Source organism: Buteo buteo, chromosome 12 (assembly GCF_964188355.1).
Source record: "Buteo buteo chromosome 12, bButBut1.hap1.1, whole genome shotgun sequence".
In the NCBI taxonomy this organism is placed as follows: Eukaryota; Metazoa; Chordata; class Aves; order Accipitriformes; family Accipitridae; genus Buteo; species Buteo buteo.
The window spans coordinates 36,889,372-36,910,971 of NC_134182.1; the positions used below are offsets into that span (position 1 = coordinate 36,889,372).

Below are 21,600 nucleotides of genomic sequence, written 5' to 3' on the forward strand. Positions count from 1 at the left end.
GCAGGCAGAAGAATTCCCGCCCGCTCCTCCTTCCCGTTTGGTATTTGCCAGGACAAGCAGCCGTAACGGCACGGCAGGAACAACAGGCAGCTCCTGCTAGCGAGCTGCGTCGACGCGCGGCGGGGTTCCCGGGCGAGCCACCCGTGCCACGCCACGCTGGGACCTGCCACCAGTGGCACGGTGGGCTGGAGGTGCCGAGACACCGCGCAGCCCCACCAGTACCCTGACCTAAAGGTACCAGGGTGGGAATGAAGGTCCATCTGGTGAGGAGGTGATGCCCTCTGAACAGTTAAGCTACTCCCATCCCCTCAAACATCACAAACTAGCTGTGTTTTCTCCGAGGTTAGTAATATTCTTGCAGTTTTAGTGATCTGTAGGATGAACTAGCTATTTCAATACCTATCATTAGAATTAAAACTATGAAAATGTGTATTACAAAACCACTTTTCCAGTTGTTAGGAATGACAGCAAAATTGTAATATGAAGTAATTAAGGAAAAACTATGCATCTGCAAAACATATTTGCAGGTACGGCACCTAACCAAACCGGTAACGCTCCAGACAATTCGCAGTAAGGTCTTGTCATTACTTGTTCTAAACCATCATTTGCCCATACCTGTTTAGCTTCACGTACTTTGTTTATCACTCCAATAAAACTGGAGTGATTAACAGCCTCCAATAAAGACTGGCAGAATCACGTTTGACTAAAGAAAAAAAATACACTTCAATAACAATAACAAGTTTTTTTTAAGTATGTTGCATGTATTAAAAACTACTTTCATTTACATAAAATGCAAGAAAGTCTTCCTAATGATCTTTCAATACCGATTTGAAGATTTCTGTCTTAAATACATGAATATTTAAATGGTTTCAACCTTCACATAAACAGTAACATGAAAAAGTAGTCCTGAAGTGAAGGAATCTTCACTCCCAGTGAAAGTTTGACTGAACCCAGAAATAAGTGCCATACAGTTACCAACCTTTTCAAAGTAATATTCCAATTTAAGTGGCTTCAGATACCAAGACTACATGTCAAAACAGTCCAACAGTTCACATAAACCATTGGAGAATTTTTAAAAATAAGTAGTTTTCAAGGCTTTCTTGGATTTTGCATAATTATGCAAACATTAAAGAAGATTTCATTTTAATAATGTAGATATCACATATATGTGTATGTATATACATACACAAATGTACCTTGCTGAAATATTAGGACCTGGTATCTCTCATAACATTTCAAGGATGACATTGTTTCCCCAAGTTGGTCTTTTTTGTGAAGCTTCTGTTGTATTTTATAAAAATGAAACAGTTTAAAACCAGAATGAATCCCTGCAACTTAAATGTCTTTAAACAAAACAGGACAGAAATGTAGCTATCAAGCCTGATACCAGCCATCAGGCCTGAAATCTTTTATCTGTCTACGCCCAGAGTAGATTTTACTGATTTTTATCAAGCTAATTCTGACTCCAGACTCTTAAGTTTACACAGAAGATCTCTTGTAAGTTTTTATAAACATCCTTAAAAGCAAGTTTATGCAACAGAATCAAGTCTCAGTCTGACCTCCCTGGCACTAGTCTAGAAACATTTAAATAACCCAAGCTTGTACGCATTTTAAAGAATATCAGTTTACTAAACTTATGCAGCCAGTTTACAAATGTAGTCTCTAGGAGGCAAAAGCAAAGGTTTCTGATCACCCAAACACTCACATTCCCTAAAGCTACATGCATTTTGTAGGTTGTATCTGGATGAGTACGTACTTATCTACTTTAGGTACCGAACATACTACATCTACAACTCACTGAGCTACTTGCTGTCAGCCCAGAGGAATGGGAAAGGCCAACTTTGTAGCTACTGGTCCTGCTTCCAGTGAGGGCAAACTTCTCTGGACTTGAAGATCAGAAAAAAAACCACTTTCTCAAAGGAAGCAAAGGCCTTGGCTGCCTCAAGACCAATGTAGAGGCTTTGGAAATCTGTCATTATTAGACAGAATACTTCATAGCATGCCCTATATCATTTCCAAATATAAATGAGGTGAAGCAGCCTACTGTATGTAAAACTGGTCTGTTAGTTGTGGCTACAGCTGCTCGGAGTCACGTCATACCCTGACTAAAAAAAAATTTTAAAACTGACCCATGCTCCACATATGTAAGCTTCTGCTTCCCCCTCTCATTATCCTCCATGGTAGGGGGAAAACACCCAAACATTTTTGGAGTTGGACGAACTACTGTCACAAGTGGGCAAAACTTTTCCCATTAAACAAAACAGGCAGGGAAGATTCAAACTTTGGTGACAATCAACATTATTCACAGGCAAAGAAATATCAAGCATTTAACATCTATGAACAATTCCATTGCAGCTTTTAAGTTGCACTGGGTGGGAAAACAAATGAAAAGTGTCTTACTATTCAGAGGAAAAAAAGCTAGATTGCAAGCTGTACAGTATCACGGGACTTTGAAGCATCTGATGACCTAAAAATTCCACATCCACTGCATCCAGAAGCTCTATTTACAAATGGCCTCAAAAGGAGTAAGGAGAAAGGACTGAAGAATTTTGTTGTTCTCTTTAATGGAATAGGCGTTACCTGTTACTTTTTTATAAAAGAATGTTTGCAATCAACATTGACTTGCACCACCCTCTACCTTCCTAAAGTGTGCTTCTGCCAGGAGATAAAAGATCAAAGAACCCAGGATGTTTGGTAATGGACTTCCCAAGATGGCATTAATAAAATATGCAGCACTATAGTCTTGTGCATATGTAGTCTTTTTTTTTTAAAAAACCCAAAACCCAAAACAAAACCAAAACAAAAAACCCTGTGGTATTCAGAAACCTTAATAAGGCAATTAGATAAACATGGAAATCAGGCACGCTGACACAAATTGCTGCAGTGCCTTCTGTGTTACCCAGAAGTATATCAATTTGTAACAATGTCATTTCTCTCACACTCTGGAAATTGAGTGGTTCTAAAACATACCTTCTTTAATGAAAACCAAAGCAATTAAACAAACTAGCTAAAAAAATTGGCCTCAAGTCTCACTCTGAGACTGGAATCAAGAATGCAACAGTTCCTACCTAATTGTGCTTTACTCTTGCTCTCATGAAACGGGAAAAGTGGTAAGTGAAGGGAAAATGCTTCATATACAAGATTTGTAAAAGACTAAGCAAGTTTTATTCATTAGTCTTTCTTAAAAAGGAAGCCTCTTATAATTATAAATGCTGCAAATTAAGATTCATATGAAATCCTCAAATGCATAAAAGCACTCTAAATTTTTAACTAAAGAAATTAAATACATGAGCCTGTTTGATTTAATTTCTCTTTTGTTTCAAAGGAAAAATCTTCTCTTGAACTCAAGGAAAATATATTGCTTAAGCTCTATTTCCCCAAACAAGGGTTAACTTTTTAATGTACATTTGCTATAAATACTCTAGGAGCAATGACACACTAAGGGCTATTAGAGTTATGTACCAATCTACAAGTTGTATTGGAGATTCTGCGGTGCTCTTCCCCGTTAAGGCAACTGTGAACTAATGCCTCAGCTTAATTACGTCTGTGGATAGGACTTTATAGGCCAGACATACTGAGCAATCTATTTTGGAAAAAAACTATCCTATACCGCTGCACTTTTTTAAGAAACAGTGCTTGGCTCTATAGCTGAGGACAAACTACAGCCAAGAGAACACCCACAGCAGAATCTTCCACATAATGCTGCTCTGCAGTTTCAGATGGATACAACTTAATCCAGTATCAGTGTGTACACTATCACATACTAGTAAGCACCTAAGTTTCTACTCCAGTTGAGAGTGTTATTCGTACAGGAAAAAGTCTATACAGAATTTGTTAACTTCTGAAAGTCTCTTTCATTAATAAGAGTAAAAAATTTAAACTTAAAATGCTGTATTAACATGTATCTAAACAGAATTTTGGAAGTTATTTGAATGCCAGAATTGCATGAAGTCTGGTAGAGGAATTCTAGCTAAACCATTTGTGCGCTGTAACTTTTCCAGACTTGTTAGCAAGTGCCCGCATACAGAAGGTATTAGCGCAAGGAAGAACTCGCACATAAATTTTAAAACTCACTTTGTTCCAGAAGGCATTAAATACAAATGTCTGGGTGACCCATTTGCAGTATCAATCTAAATACAAGCAAATTAAAAAAAGACAAAAACACTCTACTTGAGCAGAGCTGTGGTCTCACAGCTAGTGAGAAGAAAAATCATGCTGTGCTGGCATAAGCTTTGGTTTTTACACAGCATATGAAAGCATTAGCAAAATTTTATAGAACATCTACAAGGTACCAGAATTTAACCAAAAACCCTGCTGGAAGTCATTTATCAACAAGAAACAGGCAAATTGCTAACACATAGCTACTTATTTGTTCATGATGAAAAATAAACTGGCAACTTACATACTATCTTATTCCTGCAAGACTGAGAAATCTGTGCTGGAAGTGACAATTAAATACTACATTTTTACTTCCAAGTTCCTCCTAAGAAGCCTGTTAAGGCAGCATCAGTAGTTCAGACCACTGATGTGAATTAGTAACGAGCATTAAAAAAAACCTGAAACAAAACAACTTCTAAATCTTCTTACTCAAACAGTTCAATTAATTCATGCTGGGAGGAAAGGGCAAAAATTTTCCTTAAATACTTAGAAAGCACAGTCACAAGAAGACTTCAGATACTGAGGTACCTGAAATCTTAAGAAATCTTAAGACCTGGAACACAAGTAAAGAGCTAACAAACAGTTAAAAAAAAATAATCCCATCAACTGTCTATATCAAATTTTTCTATTATGTTACCAGTATTAAATATACACCTAATTTTCAATTTATTTTTTTTTTTTTGGGGGGGGGGAATAATTAAATGAATGTTTAAGCCTATTCCTTCTACATAGATCACCTAAAAGATATTTGTAGAACAAACTTTCAGAAAAATTCCACATTGAAATTGATATTCCTTGTAGTCTCAAACCCTCCTTAAATTTAACACCTTTAATTGACTGTTAAATATAAAATTATGAGCAACAGTTTAGAAAATATAGCAACTTAGAATGATTTAATTAAACCTTAAGAACAAACAAGGTTGCCAAATAATATAAGTTACTTATGGTTAAGATGCCACACACTTGTTTTTAGAAAAGTAAGCCCTTTCCCCAGAATATTTATTGAGGAACTGTCACACTCAGTGTTTGAAATGCTTCTATTAAAAAGAAATACCTTATCATCGTCTCATCCTATTTTAGCAAGCGCTATGAAAATATTTAATCTGACCATCCATGAAAAAACCCCTAGAAAATACACTCTGATTTATATGCCAGTAGGGGCATACACATATGTATTTTAAGGTGCTTGTATATATTTTAAGGTAGCTGTTTCTGTTCTACTAATAAAAGATGACTGAGCAAGAAGTAGAAGTGTGCCATACTTTAAAGGAAAGGACGAAATCGTAGCATACTAATGAATATAACCAGCATGTGAAGATTAATCAACAAAACCTGCTCTATCATTCTTGCAGAACATGGGAATTCTTTCTTTTGTGCAGTAAGCAGAATTTAAATGCCTTCACTCTGTGAATGTGTTGAACATAAGATATCCTAACTGCAACGTATTTGCATGTTCTGGTCTTTTCAGAAGGGTCTAGAGAGTATTAAAAATCCTATATATACTGTCTGGGATGTCAATTTTAATTATTCTGCTAAGGCTTTATGAGGGGAAAACAGACTTTTAGAGGAACCTGGATTAAAGCCAACTAATATGACAAGTAAACAGATCACAGGTCATGCTATTCATGCTCTGCCACAGTAAAACAGCAGTTATCACACCTAAAACTTTCAATATTAATAGTCACTTCCACAAAGTTGAGAAGTGCCTATGAAGAACAAGCTAAAAAATTAGTTTTTTTCTTTCTAGATTTTAGAAAGTTAGCTACTAACATCTGACTATATTTAACTGCATGCTGTATTACATTGCTGCTACACGAACAAATAACTACTGGCAGGTTTAAACAAGCAAGAGAGCAGGAGAAAGTACAGGGATAGTATTTAAAACTTCAGAGAAAAACAGTCCCAACAGAAACCTGAACAGACTTACCATGGATTCTGTTCTTCCAACAACAGAAAACCACATTTTGATCTCCGGGACTACAGATCCTTGAAAGAAAAAAAACAATTCTCCACTTCTCTTTCAGCCCTCAACAGCAACCACCGCTCTAGTCTGCTGGATTTTCCAAGATACCCATCAAGATAACTGGGAGCTGGATGCTATGACACAGTGTAGCATTTATCAACACCAGCTATAACCAATACAATATTCAGACTCTTACGTAATCAGTTATGCTGTTCCGACTTCCATTTACTTTAGAGGCTTTACTAAACTTTGAAAACTGCTAGAAAAAACAAAAAGGGAGCCCTTTTGTACAAAAGACAAAAAAACCTCCAAATTAAACAGGAAGTAATGTGCTGGCCCACAGATGGCTGAGAAGTCACATGTGAAAGCCCCCAAAAAGCGATATATTTTTAAAGTAAACTGCATGCACACGCTGCTTCCAAATCATCTGGATTTCATAAAAACTCAACCGCAATGTGGTTGGGAGTCAGGCAGCTTTTAACATCAAAACATCTTTCAGGGTTAGAGCAACCAAATTCTGCACACAACCTCAAAAAGTAATACTGTTCCCGATGCCCAACCACTCCTACCAACTACATTTCAATATACCTATTACAAAAGCTACTGCTAATAAAGCTACAGGAGCATTACTATAAGAAAACATGCAACACCTTCAAAGGAGCAGAACAACAAGTTACCTTTTTGGATCACATCTGAAGCCATACAATTTAACTTTCAATAAAAATAAAAATCTGTGTATTCAGTTTAAGAAATGCTGTTAGGTATTTTCCCAATTTAAAAAAACCCAAACAAACCCCACACAAACACAACACTGTTTACAGTGCTCTGGCAGCTAACAGTTGTTTCATAACCAAACTTGTTTTTTCTGGTATGTTTGCATATAATGTACATGCTTACTACATGGTTGCTCAAAGGGGCTCAGGAAAGACCCTTACAGCAAAGTGAGGTGAACTAGGTGATGCGCAGCATTCCTGCTCTCTCCAGCACTCCTGGCAGGCCTTTAAAACTTCTATTTCACAGCAACTCATATTTTATTTAATTAAAAAGTAATGCACTTAAACATTTTACCTGTCATTAGGTTGAAAGATGATCAAATAAGGGTCCCCAGGGACCTAACACCTTCATATACTCCTTGACTTACCTCCTTTGGTTTTCTTTTTACGTTATTGTCAATGTGTTTGCAATCACCTCGTATCACAAACTGAAATCATTTATCGTAAGAATAAGCAGGTGCACAGCATTTCAATGCAAGTTGCATCACTTCTCTGCTTGTATAACCTTAGTTTCAATTCCAATTAGCTTTTTTGATTGCAGCAGAGAAGGCATGACAGTAGCTTGGTAATTAAGAACATTTGGTGTGGAAGGGGTATGTAAGGTATGGTATCTAAATTTCCCCATTAAAAACTCTTAATTGGCACAGACTTTATCTACAAAACCCTGCAAACTGGTAAAAACTCAGAAGAATTATCAAATAATAAATTCATTACGTTTCCTCAGAGATGAGCACAGATTACTAGGAAAGTGCAGATTTTTTTGCAATGGGTAGAAGGAAGAAAAGCAGTCAGTAGGAATTATTTTTATGATCTCTGAGAATCTGCCCATTTCATCTACCTCTAGAATACGACCAACCTACATTTTAACCAACTTCATCTAAAGCCAGTGACAAGTACAAGGAGCCCAATAAGACTTAACAAGAAAGGCAGGTCAGCACTGACATGCAAAGGCATTCTCACAGCCTGTTACCAGGAGCAACTATTTTGTCACATCACAGGAAAAAACCTACTGTTTTCCTAACCAAAGCTGAATAGATTCAGGGTCATCTTTCACTGGTTGGAGCAGGGCCACCTGTTGAACAGCCGCTGCATCTTCTTTTATTAACAGCACTTTTGAAGCACTCTAGAAACCAACAGTTCAAGAAATGTAATTGGGTCAGCAATCAAACTGGGATCCTGCGCACGGCAGCAGTAACTGTGTATTTCTCAAACTGAATATGACCTTTCATTTCTTCAACTATAAGGTACTTTCATACAAGCATCTGATAGCCAACCTTTTACTATTAAAAAAGTTAGAAAAACCTAAATCTATTCTCACACTCGCCTCTCCCTCTCATTTCAGATATTCTATCCTGTTAATGTTTGGAAAATTTTAACAAACAGCCTACTGAACTTCTTCCTCCATTTTCCTCGGCCAAAGGAAAAAAAATAATTTTAATTTTTATGCTGGTAAAAGATATATGACTGGAGACCTGTTGGAAAAATTATTCGTAAAAGTCAGCAAGATAGGAATGGAAAGAAAAAAAAAATCCACCCACTATCACTAGCTTCTCAGTCACACTCACTCAGTTCTCTAATCTGTTCTGCTCTGGCCAGATTGAGAAAATTAATGTCTGTGTATTCTTCCTTACTCTGTTGTTTTTATGAAGCCTATTACGGGAAAAACATGCTATTAATTACTTACAATAAGCAACTTTGAAGCCCTGAAATAACCCCTTGAAAATAATCCTATTTAACTACTACAGCAACTTCTTTCAACACTTAATGCAAGACGATTATTTCTATCCAATGGACATTCTGCTGACTTCAAATTTAGCCAAAGTTTCTATTCTACATACACTGAAACTAAAATAAAAATCTGCCTCTTGCTTATTTCAGATCAAGATTTAAGATATAATCGTTTTAAAGTCAGAATTCCAATATTCTGGCAGGCACACAGCAGCAAGATGAAATGCAATCACTGCCTGAACCAGTGAGTGTTTCTGCAACTGTGCTGGGAGGAAGACTGCTGCTTCCATCACTGATCACGTTAAAGAAATCATGAAACTGGTTAAATAACTTGTAAAAAACTTTCAAATCAAGCTTACACACTGACTAGTAGCACTGTTACATACTGCTAATGGAAGTTAAAGAGTGTCAGTTGTTAAAACAGCGTATAGAAGCCAGCCAGCTCCAGTGAAAAGGGAAACTTCCCCCCCTGCTATATCCTGCTTCTCTCTACATGAGAAATCAGATTTCACAGTTTAAAGTGGAAAAAAAATAATTTCCACTACACATTTTGAAACGTTCAACAGAAATGCAGATAGCAGTCAGAAGCTTGGTACATATTTAATCTGGCGTATCTCAAGATCTAGTATTTACTTCTCAAATTATTAACCCACTCCACCAAAATAACAGCAGAATATTGAGTTACATTTTTCAGATCCTGAATAGTTTCCTCAATAACTGCTGACTGTTAGCAACATACACCTGATACCTGGTATTCCTTCACAGATGTCAGAAATAAATCTTAAAAGCTGATACCATGCAAGATTACTGTTTCAAGAACAGACTACGAAATGAGCAAATTTGTAGAAGAAAAAAAATAGTGCTGTTTAGAAGCAATTAACTATGTGAGATAACTTAAAAGCAGTAGAACAATCATGTTTTCAGCCCATGCACTAAGTGCCAAGGAGGACTACAGCATTCTGAAGTTTCATGTACTACACAGTGAAGAGACATAGGAAAGACTTGTTTTATCTGTTCCACACCACATAATGACAACAAGGACTTTTGGATATCACTGTTGCATAATTTATAACAAGCTTAAAACGCAAAGATTTTGTTTGCTATGTGACCCAGTTAATAAAGCAAAACCAACCAACTAGTGGAGTCCTCCATCTGGTGGCTGGAGTTGTATATGCATTCTATACATTACTATCTAGTGCTACTAAGAGTAGCATACACCCACAATTTCAGCAAGTCAGGGCAAGAGATATACCCTCCTTCACAAAGCTACTTAACACGCTAGCTCTCTACTATAAAGAAGCAAAACTGAAATCATACATGGATCTGTACACTGTGCAAAACATAAGGTGTTGTCTTCATAGTGGAAAGTATACAAACTTTAATGTATATATTTATTTTATTTATTCATCAAATGAAAAAAAAAAAAACAACCTCACACATTTTATTCTTTATATCTACTGCTTTTCTTTCCTAGATACTTCTGCTACTTTTCAGCAGAAGTGCTAAATAAGCCTGTTTATTAATTCCATTTAATAACACTGTCAATTTTTGGCTCTGAAAAATGAGTAAACCTGTAGTAGAGGTTTAAACTTAAATGTCATAACAACTACATCCATATTATGTTTCCTCTTGTATTGTTCATATCTGTGTATTTTACAGAAACATTGCCCAGCCAAAATAAAAGTATGATCAGCACGATGGCACAACAAACTTGAGGGAAATAGACTTTTCCATTAACATTTTCCACAGCAGGCTGATTTAAAAAAATCTTTTTTCAATAACACTTAAACAAACTGACTTCCATACCTTGGCAGCAACAATGCTCAGACCCATTCCATTTTGTTTTTTTAGTGTTACAGTGATAATTTCAGGTTCCTTCCTCAAAGGCTGAGCCTATCAAACAGGGAAGGAGAAAGAAGAAAAAAGACAAGAGTTCATATTCGCTGCCAGGCTAGGAAAATTACCGCGCAAAATAGTTCATCTACAATCAAAACTAAGTTGTTAGTGCAGCAGCAGATCTCGCACCCTAAATAATATGTCTGGTACTCCATTTTAAAAGGTAGAATCTCTAACATTCGATTAACATGGATTCACATTATCAAGTATTACACCTGTGTTACGAACACTGCTGAAGCTTTGAAGTCTACTCATCGCTTCTCTTTCTCTAATTCAGTAAAGAGATTATTAATGATTCACAATTTGAAATATAACAGGTCTATAAAACTGTAGTAACTTTTAATGAAAACTGAAGTTCAGACTCAGTAGGCCCCTATTAGAAAGGTGAGGGTGATCTATATGGAGCTCAGTTTTTAATGCTGCATCTTGAAGATAATAATTCTGCAAAGATATTAAAGAGGCCAATTCATTTCAGAGGCAGAGTTAAAGCTTTCAAAGAAAGTTCAAAAAAATTTCACTTCTGAAACCTTTGTAACTCGAATACCACCAGAGCCCCTAACCATGTTCAGTAACTTTTTTTGTATCTTTGCAACATTGCCAGTTCCCACTACTAAAAAAGTTGCCGTCACAGCCTTCATTAGCTGAAGCATGTAAGTGAAAGCACCCTAGCTTGTATTCATATTAAAACCTGCTAACTGCAAGTTCCACACGACGCATGACAAAGTAAAAATATAAGCAAAGGAAATTCATTCAAAAAATACTAACACTTTTTGATGAAGTTCAAGTGTGAGAAAAGCAAGCAGTTTTTAGGAGTATTTTAGCACTCCTGTGCCAGGGATGGCAGAAGAACAGAACCTATTCCAACTTCAGGATTTTTTCCATTAATTTTACTAGAAATGTTATTAAACTAATTCAACAAAAGACATACACACTGGAAAAGGTCACTGGGAACATGACTTTGCCATCAGTCTATCCTGAATTTCTCTCTTGGTCCACAAACAAAAGAAAATCTTCAGTGAAGATTTGAGGAGGACTGCCTAGCCTGGGCAATTCTCCAGACTGCCAAGAAAAGCAGAATTTTGAGAAGTTTTGACTTGGGAGCGGGGGAGAGAGGGAAGACCTCCGAGCTATAAAATGGAACATTTACCTACTATTTAGATTATGTAGAGATGTTGCAGCAAGAGGTGATTTGTGAACTGGCATTTAGAGCACTGCTCAGACAGCAAGGCTAAAGACTTCTAGCACTCTCAGGTGTAGCACATTCAATTAACATACACACACCAGAGAGAAAAATGATTAGATTAGGTTATTTGAACAGTCTTACATGGCATTCATTTCCATGGATGAATGAAATAGTAGCATCCACTCATCCTGCATTTCTTTATCAAGCCTCTTTAAGGAAGACTGGCCAGAACTCTACTTCAGCTTCTTCTTAGTATGAGGAACAGCAAATACCTAGTATGACTTCAGATGATTTTTGTTTCCACTAGCTCTAAAAAAAATGCATTTCTTTAGAGTTACAAAGGGAGGAGGAAGAGTATGATGTCTCAAGAATGTCTCTGCTATATTTTCCTCAGTCAAATGCCTGTTTAAGGAGATACCAAACCTGCAGAGCTTGGCTTATCAGTTCAAGACTGGGCTCTGCTGTATCAGTCATACAGATTTCAGAGATGCTCTCTGCAAAGTAAATGCGTTCTTTAGGCCACTGCAGCAAGACTGCGTAATGTCATCTAACTTATGAACATGAAGCTATGAACATGAAGTTTAGTTGCTCTAAAAATTATTTCACATAAAGCCACCATCTTTCCAAAACCAAGTTGCTCTGTAACTCTGGTATTCTTGGTTATCACATATTCAAAAACAACAACAAAACCCCAAAACAAAACAAAAAACCCTACAATAGAAAAAAAGCCACCTCACACTGAACTGAAACCCTTCTTAAGTAAGTATAATGAAAAGGAAAACTAAAGAATTTTTCCTGAAAACCTAGCAGAAAAAAAAGTACCAGATTACAACTTAATACTAAACACTTAGTTGGTAAATGCCAGTTTATAAATAAAAGCAGCCTGCAGCTCCATTCACATTACAGGTTATTTGCAGGTACATGTCTGTATGTATTTTTGCCGTGTTTAAAAGGAATTTCTTTACTCCCAGGGTGGGGGAACACAACAAAGTTTGCTTACGTGAGAATTTGATCATGCCACAGCCTAGAAAAACACCTGACTTAAAAAATAATCTGCAAGTAGTTACTTCAATTCACGAAATCACTGATGAACTACATGTTTAATTACGAAGCCTGTTCTTCCTAATAAGGATTAAAACTCATCACGTAAAACACAATGGCTTGCCAAGAAATCACTATTCAAGTTTTGACAATTATTCACTGAATCAATACTTACTAGCTCAGCATTCTCATGTGACAGGTGACTTTCATAGTCTGCACCTTCAAAGTATATTGTCCACGTGCCCGGTGACCGTGAATGAGGTGTTAGTCTACAAAAACCTAAATGAGAAAGTAACATCAACGTGGTTATTTTCTCAACAGATTAATTAAAATCAAATAGCCTGCCACAAGGAAAGACCAAATCGCAGTATTTATCTTTTTTATATTCATTACTGTGTTGAATCTTGTATCTTAGATGCCATTATGCATTTCACTGCAATTTTATGGTATCTACAAAATCCTAGTTTTATAGCTGTTGCTTCTGAGAAACATATGTATTTAAAAACACTACAAGCTCATAGAACACTCTTAGGCTGCAAAATATTGCATGACTCAAGAGAGACATGAAACACCAAGTCATCTTTTAGAATACAAACCACCAGAAAACTCTGAATAAGACAGTACCACGGAAATCTGTTTTGCAGTGTCTAGCTAGCTAACCAGTCCAGCACAGATTTGGCAGAGGTGAAGCTTCACCTGGACTCGTTACTTTTTTTTAATGCATCTATGCAGCTAAAAAGTGGGGTTTTATTTGGTGGTTTGTTTTTTGGTTTTGGGGTTTTTTTTGTTAATTAAGCAATTCCTAGAATTTAAATAAAATGTAGCCACAGCAGCTGAGAGATATCCAACCCTGACTCCTAAATCAGGAACAGTGAGAATCCACATCACAGTCAAATTACAAATCACTCCATCCAAATACATGAGATTCTCCTCCTTGCAAAGACCATCTTTCAGCAATTCATTTTACAGAGTTACTGCAAACCAGTCCCTCAGCATAATTTAAGGGATACCTAAAAAGTAAAATTTTGAATGTATGCATTAAAAAGGTCTTACTTGTAATAACTATACAGCCATTTGTACGGCAAGTGAATTATATTTATTGATTAAAAAATTTATTCTACTAGTCTTCTTTAGTCTCAAGACTACATCCTCTGTAACTCACTGTACTTTCAAAACAGTCAGTTTCCTACCTTTTTTTTTTTTTAATGAAAGAATATGGCTTTTCTATAAACTGAGTTGGAACTAAAAATTACACAACTTCCCTGTAGGACAGAGTAAGTCTGCTTTGTTGATAGCCTCCTTTGCTGTCCTACCTACCATGATATTCATGCGGAAATTTTTTAACAACTGCTTTTCAAGCAGAAAATTATTAAGAAATTATGTAACAAAAAAGCTTCTAATAAAATTGACTCGCACAAGATAAGGATCACAACTTGTTCATTCACTGTAAATGCTCTGACAGACCCCCTGCTTTACTTTCTCAAGTTTAGGTCACTTTTGCCCAGCCACAAGAGCTCTCAACTTGTCATCTGAAATTTCGTTGGACTACAAATGCCCAAATCATACATTCTGACAGTGATAACATTAAAAGAATCAGTTTTAGCTTGTGGTTTTTTTGTTATATGGAAGAAGCTGATGAGTAAAAAAAAGTGACTTTATTTAATTCACATTAGCTTTAAAAGTTGACTGTGAAATTTTTGAAGCATTACCAAATTTACATTTATGTAAATTTTTGCTGCTCTAGCACCAAAATCCAACAAACCTCTGGAGCAAAGGCAAAACAAAGTTTCAGTAGGCACTAGTAACTCAGCATTGCTCATTTAGAACTTTGAAAGTGAATGAAGGGGACAGAGAGAAAGGGTAAGGATTAAAAATTCCTGCATACTTTTTATGGGTTCCAAAAGTAAACATTTAAAGAACACAGTACAAAAAGATTGAAACATACATAAAGAAAAAGTAAGTAGTCTACATTTAGCTAACATATATTTTGCATTCTGTGTTCGCTACGCCAAAAAAAGACCATTGTACAACAACAGAAGAACTAACCTCTCTGACAGAGTGGATCTAAAAATTCTTGTAAACCACTTGGAACATTTCTGACAACATCACAGGAGTAGCCATCTTCTGGTAAAAGAAAAGGTAGCTGTAAGTCAGGATCCTCTTCCAGTTGGACTTCTCGGCCATCGCTGCGAGCAAGTTCATCAGCCGTATTTTCTGCAACAGTTACTACATTCTCTATCAGTTCCTGGATAGAAGGCAGAAAGACATTGTTACTATAAAGGGATAATTTTCGTTAAAGGAAAAAACCTTAGCATTAAGAAAATACTAAGACTACAAGAAAAAGGACTTTGGAATGCAGATTATCAGATATAAAACTTCTTCAGCTCCACCATGCACAGTCAGTACAATGCATTGCTTTATTTGATTAAATCCCATAGATTATATAGTTAGAGAATATAAGAGCAGCATTTATTTTTCTTCAGTATTTTCAAAACTTATGGCGCATGTTTTTACTTGAGATGAGAGCTGTGTTTAAAAATACATAGCAGACAACATGCATGTGCAGAGGCGGAATCACAGGCAGCTTTAAAATTTTCACACTTTGTTGAGTGTATACATAGTTCTGTAAGGCTAAATATATAGAAGAGAAACAGACAACTTGTGTAAAACAGGATTTTCAGCTCCACCAGGACACAAACACAGAGGACCAATGGCATATACAGTTCTCTAGTTTGGAAACTTTATAGAACTAATTGAATTCTACATTTCCTGGGAGCTCAGTATAAAGTGAAGGATCCCTTAATGTAGATATCTATTCTTTACATAACACTGTAGAAGCACACAACGCATGAGCAGGATCACTCAAGGTGCAGCAGGGAACTTTTAAGTTTTACATTTGGTGCACAACTGTTCCGCTTAGCATCACAAAAAGCTCTATGAACCCGGTGTACTTTTCACAAGATAGCTACTGCGGTTGCATGTAGCACACAGTAGTTTTCCTTCTACATTTTAGACAGATCTGTAAGGTTCCAATAGGGTATCTGTTATTAGATCATATGAACGGAGGAAAATTAATTCAGAAGTTAACAAAAATCAAATTCCTAACTTCGCAAAAAGTAAAGGTCCAAGCAGCACTGTGTTTCTACATTCTTCTATTTATCCCAAACTACTCAGAAGAGTGCACAATGAAAAAGCTCTTCTCCTTCTCTCCTCAAGCAGTTCCTCCATTTTTCTGTTCCCTTAAATGCCTTAGGCTGGCCTAAGTTTTGCCTTGAAAGTATTCAATTGTTAAGTGAAATAAAAAAAAGTTACAGGCAACTTTTAAAAAGATATAAGTAGTAATTCTCTGAGCACTCAGTCTGTTCCAAGTTGCATGGTCTGCCTTAGGAACCAAGAAATCACCCCAGGTTTGACTCATCGCTATGTTTGAACAAGCAGGTAGCATCAATACTTAAAACTATCTTTACCTCTAGTTAACCACCATTCTTTCAGGAAGAGAACTCACCCCAGAGATGTATGATTTTGCTGGCATCAAGACAGAATTACTACAACTAATTTATCTGAAGCTGCTACCAATATTACATATAGATTGCTTTACTACAAGTATTTGCTTTATCAAAGATTCAGATGTGATTTCCAGTCTCTTTCTACAGCTTCTACTTGGCTCCCAAGACCAGCTTGACAGTTTAGTCTTTATCTCACCCCAGTTACACAAACATGAAACTCAGAATCTGTAAGCTTGATACAACAATTTTATTGCTGGAGCACAACACAGAACACAGTTGAGACAACACAGTGTAAGTGTTCTCATCTGAATGTTCAGTTTCAGCGAATTTCCAGGGGGAAGTCAGATAAATCCAGCCTGTCTTTAGAAGTGCTCTTTGAAAGGGCCTTTTTACCATAAAAGCTGGTAATTTTAAAAAGAATTACATCAAACTAAAGCAAGTAAAAGTAAATACATTTATATTCCTTTGAACAAATTCCAAGCCTTGAAATTTTTCAGATTTGGCAGCAGTAAGTCAGAGTTTGAGTGTACAAGTCTTTTTCATAGCAAGGAGCAAAGAAGTCCCAAATACCACTTCACCACAAGAGGACAAACTAGCCATGTTCTAATCCTCCCTCTGACACAAAGACGACTGGTCAAATCTAGCACTGTATTTCTTTGGAGGTCCCTAAAGAACAATAATAACAAACTGTGGAATTCTACCCATGTGTAAACATGAAATACAAGCTATGTTCTTCAGCAAAGGACTTTTTGGTTTGGTAGCCAATATATAAAAACATATCGAAGCTACAAGTCTCCCTTAACACCTTTAGAACCATTGTGTTAGTACCTTTGATTAATAAACAGATGTATCCAAAGTTATTAAAAAATAGACATTGTAGACAATGCAGTTATATAAATATTAGATTATCTTCACCTTTTAAGATTTTTGAGATCAGTCAACTAGTCTGTAATCAGGGTTTACCTTAAGAGTTGTCATCCACATATGATTACAATTCTGCAAGGAACACAAAACCTCTTTTGACTTTTGCCAAAAAAATGTTTCCCATGGATAAAACTTAGAATAGTCAGTTATGTCTTAAATATCAAAATAAAAAAGTTCTGAAAACGACATCTCTCTCTACATACACGTTCCATGTAGCAATCTGTCCATCAAAGGACAATCTGTCTACTGTTTGTATAAAGGGATTCAAGATTCATGGATTTTACATCCCACATGTAAAAAAGCTTAGTGTTCCTGCTTCTTTCATTTGATTTCTACAGTCAAAATTTCCATCTTTGTTTCTGTGGTTATACATAGAACTAGGTTTTGGGAGTGCTCTGTGCACCTCTCCTCTACCGCCTTACTGGATATTTCATCCACAAATGGTGTAAGGTGCAGTGACACCTCTCTGAGTATGCTCAACATGCAGTGTTATCCTACATTCCAGCTCGGTGTAAGAGAGATTCTTGGTAATATCCTGCTCAAGCTGCAGTGCAGTACTCCCACCAAAGTTGGTGGCCAGAAGCCGGCTGATACCACCGATACTTCTTATTGTATGGAGAGCAGATCGCCCTCTTTGACTCTTCTTGCAACAATTCCAGACCAATCAACAATAAGATAGCTATTTTCAGGCAGTGCTTTTACTTTAAGTCTATATTCGTCAGGTATGTTAAACAGCACAGGAAGTGATAGAAGAGACTTACTGTTGGGATGAGTGGTTCATCTGGAGCACAGTGATAATTCTGCAACAAAGCTTGTAGCTGCAGAGAATTCAGCTTAAAGCAAGTACTGTTAATATTTGGAACGTCTGCATGTGAATATTTGTCCATGGTAAGCAATGTGGTTGCCTAGGAGAGAAAAAAAAAAGGTCATAGGAGACAAATCCAAAGCAGAACGAAACCTTAAGCCTTGTTTCTGAGTTTTCTTTAGACGAGAGATAGGAAAAGACAAAGCAAGAATCCAGATTTGTTACAGAAGCAGCACAAATATCCCCAAAACAACCACTAATTATATCTTCTGTACCTGCAAGATGAATTAATACTAAACCTATCATAAACGAGGCATACCAATTTTTCAGTTACTCTGTTCAGCATAGTTATAGCTCAGTCTTATAAACAGAAATTGAACATCCTGTTGGCCAAAATCACTAATTATTAATTTCACTTGTAATTTTAATATAAATGATGTTAAAAAACGTATGTTGTGTTTTTGCATGCCACCTCAATGTTCCAGGATTGATACACACAAACTACACTCGTCCACATGCTATTCTCCAGGAACACAGAATATACAAATATTCTCTTTGAATATAAAATTATGGGAGAAATGTTAATCAGAAATACCCACACTCACCTGCACTATTCTGCTCAGGTGGCAATCAGCAGCCAATTCTAAACCCTGTTTTTCCGCCCAGGCTTCAATGTGCCCCAACTGTTGACGAACAATAGCTCCCCAGTAATGTGAACATAACCCTGAATCTGGGGCCGTAACTAATCTGTTAAAAAGCCACATGTTGATAAAATGAAACAGCTGGGAGAAGAGCTGTATAGTCAGAGCAGCATTCACTCTACATCGTCGCAAGAGGGACATAGCCCCAGTCAATGTATGCAGCACATCATCTACAAAGATAAAACAAAAAGTAAATCACATTCACATACTGCAATGAACAACTGATTTAGGCCATAAATAATAACACAGAGGCACCTAACCCAGGTTGGTAAATGCTAGGCAGAACCTGCATGTATTTAAGTTACAGAAATAAATTCACTGCTTCATAGTTTTCAAGATGGAGCAACATTAAACTGATAGCTGAAACACGTTTTTTAACTCCTGAAATGAAAATAAATTCTTTTGGGGAAATATTTAATATACAAGTATATAATTGGTTATATCTGACACTTAAATCATGTCCTCACTTGAACAAACTCATTCTTCTATTATTTTTAATAACAATTTTAAAACTTTATATTCTACTGTTCCAAATGCATATTGCAATTATTCCACAAGCCCTTGCAGTTAAATATCAAATTGTATCCAAAAATTTCAGCAGAAAGTATGCGCATTGCATGATGTACTTTATACGTTAGTTTTTTAAAATATTATTCAAATTTCCTTTTGCCCATTAGTTCACTGCAATATTATGTAAGAAGCAGTAAGGACCTCCTGTTAGCCTCACCAAGAGCAAACATCCCTATATGCTTCTTGTTAGAATGTATGAATGCAAGCAGAACATTTATCTCCAAGCCTTCTTCTAAGGCAATACTTTTATCTGAAATGGCTATTGAAGAGACCACCAAATTAATTTCTTTAGCACTGAATCACAGGATTATGACTGGAAAAAACTATCTGTATAAAACAGAAATCTATAAAGCAGCTCAAAAGTAACTAAAATAATGAACATCATCTGCCTTTGTTCCAATGTCAGTTTGCTACTTTTTCAGGGTTTGCATCCCGGAAAGTTCTCTCTGTTACACTACAGGGCACTAAAAAGAAAACAGTACATTTTTATATTCTTCCTTCAATGTTCAACACAGGAAAAAAGCAATTGGAGCAAGCTTAATACCCTAAAGACCAGGAAGTATATATGAATTTTGTATAAATACTCTTCATAGTTGAACAGAATGACTGTACTTAATAGCTCTGCAGATCATCTTTACTTCAATTATTCAGAACGTCGCTATTTTCTTAACTCTTCCTAACTTTTTATCCTCCATTAATTTCCTCAAACTTGAGTATTTTTTACATTTTCCATTTTCTTTAGTCAACAGGCTACAAAATGCAGGAGGCTCTCACGCTTTCCCCACGAAAAGCACAAGAGGGGTCCTATCTCAGGGGCCTGTGCGTGAATGTGTTCAGCATGGAAAACGGCAAGAGGCACTGGAAGTCTGAGCACAGTCACTGAGCCGGGATTACGGACACAGCAGGATAGCACACATGACCAGAACGCTATCCTGGACAGAACAGCCCAGGAAGCTTGACATTGCTGTCGTATTTAAAGGATTGTGGCAGGGATCCCTGGCAGGAATCTACAAGGGCGGTCAGCTTCGCCTTAGTACCTGGGAGGTACTTTGTCAGATTCTCCCACAGCATCCTTATAGCGACATTGCCGACATAAGGACTGGATAACCAGATGTTAAGGTAGGCAGAATACTGGCTGGACCACTGGACTGGGTGGATTTGTGGATACAAAGTCTAGCTGGCAGTCAGCTATTAGTGGCTTCCCTCATGGATTGAGACTGGGACTGATACTGTTTAATGACTTTATTAATGATCTGAGTGATTAGATGGAGTGCATTCTCAGCAAATTCACAGACGATACCAAACTGGGGGGAAATACTGATACGCTGAAGGGCAGCAGTATTTTTCAGAAGGGCCTCAATAGGCTGGAGAAATGGGCTGACAGGGACTTCATGAAGTTCAAAGGCAACTGCCAAGTCCTGCACCTGGGAATGAGTAACTCTTTGCAACAGTACAGGCTAGGTGCCATCTGGATAGAAAGCAGCTCTGCCAAAAATGACAGAGAGATCCTGGTAAACATCAAGTTGAATGTCATTAAGCAGCATGTCCTTGCTTGAAAGGTAGCCAGTTGCATACTAAGCTGTTAAGTTAGCAGCAGTGCAGCTAGCAGAAGGGAGAGAAGCCATCCTTCCTATGCATTCAGCATTTGAGAGACTGCATCTGGAGCACAGCAGCCAGTTTTAGACTCTCCAGTGCAAGGAGGATACCGATTTAATGGAGCAAATTCAGAAGAGAGCCACCACGATGATTAGGGGGCTGGAGAAGAGGACATAAAAGAGAGACAGAGAAGTGGATTTGGTTCATTCTGGGGAAAGAGAAGGCTAAGGGCAAAGCTTATCACTGTCTTCATCTACCTAATGGGAGGGTTCAGAACAAGATCCCTCTCAAAGGTACACAGTAGTGATAGCATAGAACAACAGACAAACCAACACAAAAATTGCAACATGGGAAATTCCAATTAGATATAGGAAAAGTATTTTCACCATTAAGGTAGTCAAATGTTGGAACAGGTTACTCGGAGATGTTGTGGCATCTCCATCCCTCAGTGGAGATTCAAAACTCAACTGGGCAATACTCTCAACAACCTGATCCAGTTGCACCTGCCTTGAGCAAGACACTGCATTAGATGACATCCAGTGGTTCCCCTCCAAACTAAATTATTCCATGATTTGTAAACCCAATATAAATCACTGAATGTCACTACTGTCCTTTCTTATCATTCATGCAAAATTGATCCAAACAATTCTCAGGGGTTAGGGCAACTTGTGAATGTCATATCACTGTTCAGAAAAATTTTATTTATTACTAGTTAATTGTATGGTTTAAAAGACACAAGAAAAGATCAAGTAGTCT

General features: G+C 36.9%; 1 protein-coding gene across 26 annotated transcripts in view; it reads right to left on the reverse strand.

The window, feature by feature from the left end:
• AFDN (afadin, adherens junction formation factor) overlaps positions 1 to 21,600 on the reverse strand; it is a 133,266-nt gene that overhangs the window by 33,771 nt on the left and 77,895 nt on the right. For all 26 annotated transcript variants that reach the window (XR_012652539.1, XM_075043377.1, XM_075043369.1 and 23 more), the window contains 5 exons: positions 18,583 to 18,848; positions 17,934 to 18,077; positions 14,789 to 14,987; positions 12,918 to 13,021; positions 10,429 to 10,515 (listed from right to left, as the gene is read on the reverse strand). Coding sequence is in view for 25 of the 26 variants with exons in the window: in XM_075043377.1 (XP_074899478.1) it covers positions 10,429 to 10,515; positions 12,918 to 13,021; positions 14,789 to 14,987; positions 17,934 to 18,077; positions 18,583 to 18,848 (800 nt within the window). In the remaining variant the exon portion in view is untranslated. The remainder of the gene's footprint in view (positions 1 to 10,428; positions 10,516 to 12,917; positions 13,022 to 14,788; positions 14,988 to 17,933; positions 18,078 to 18,582; positions 18,849 to 21,600) is intronic.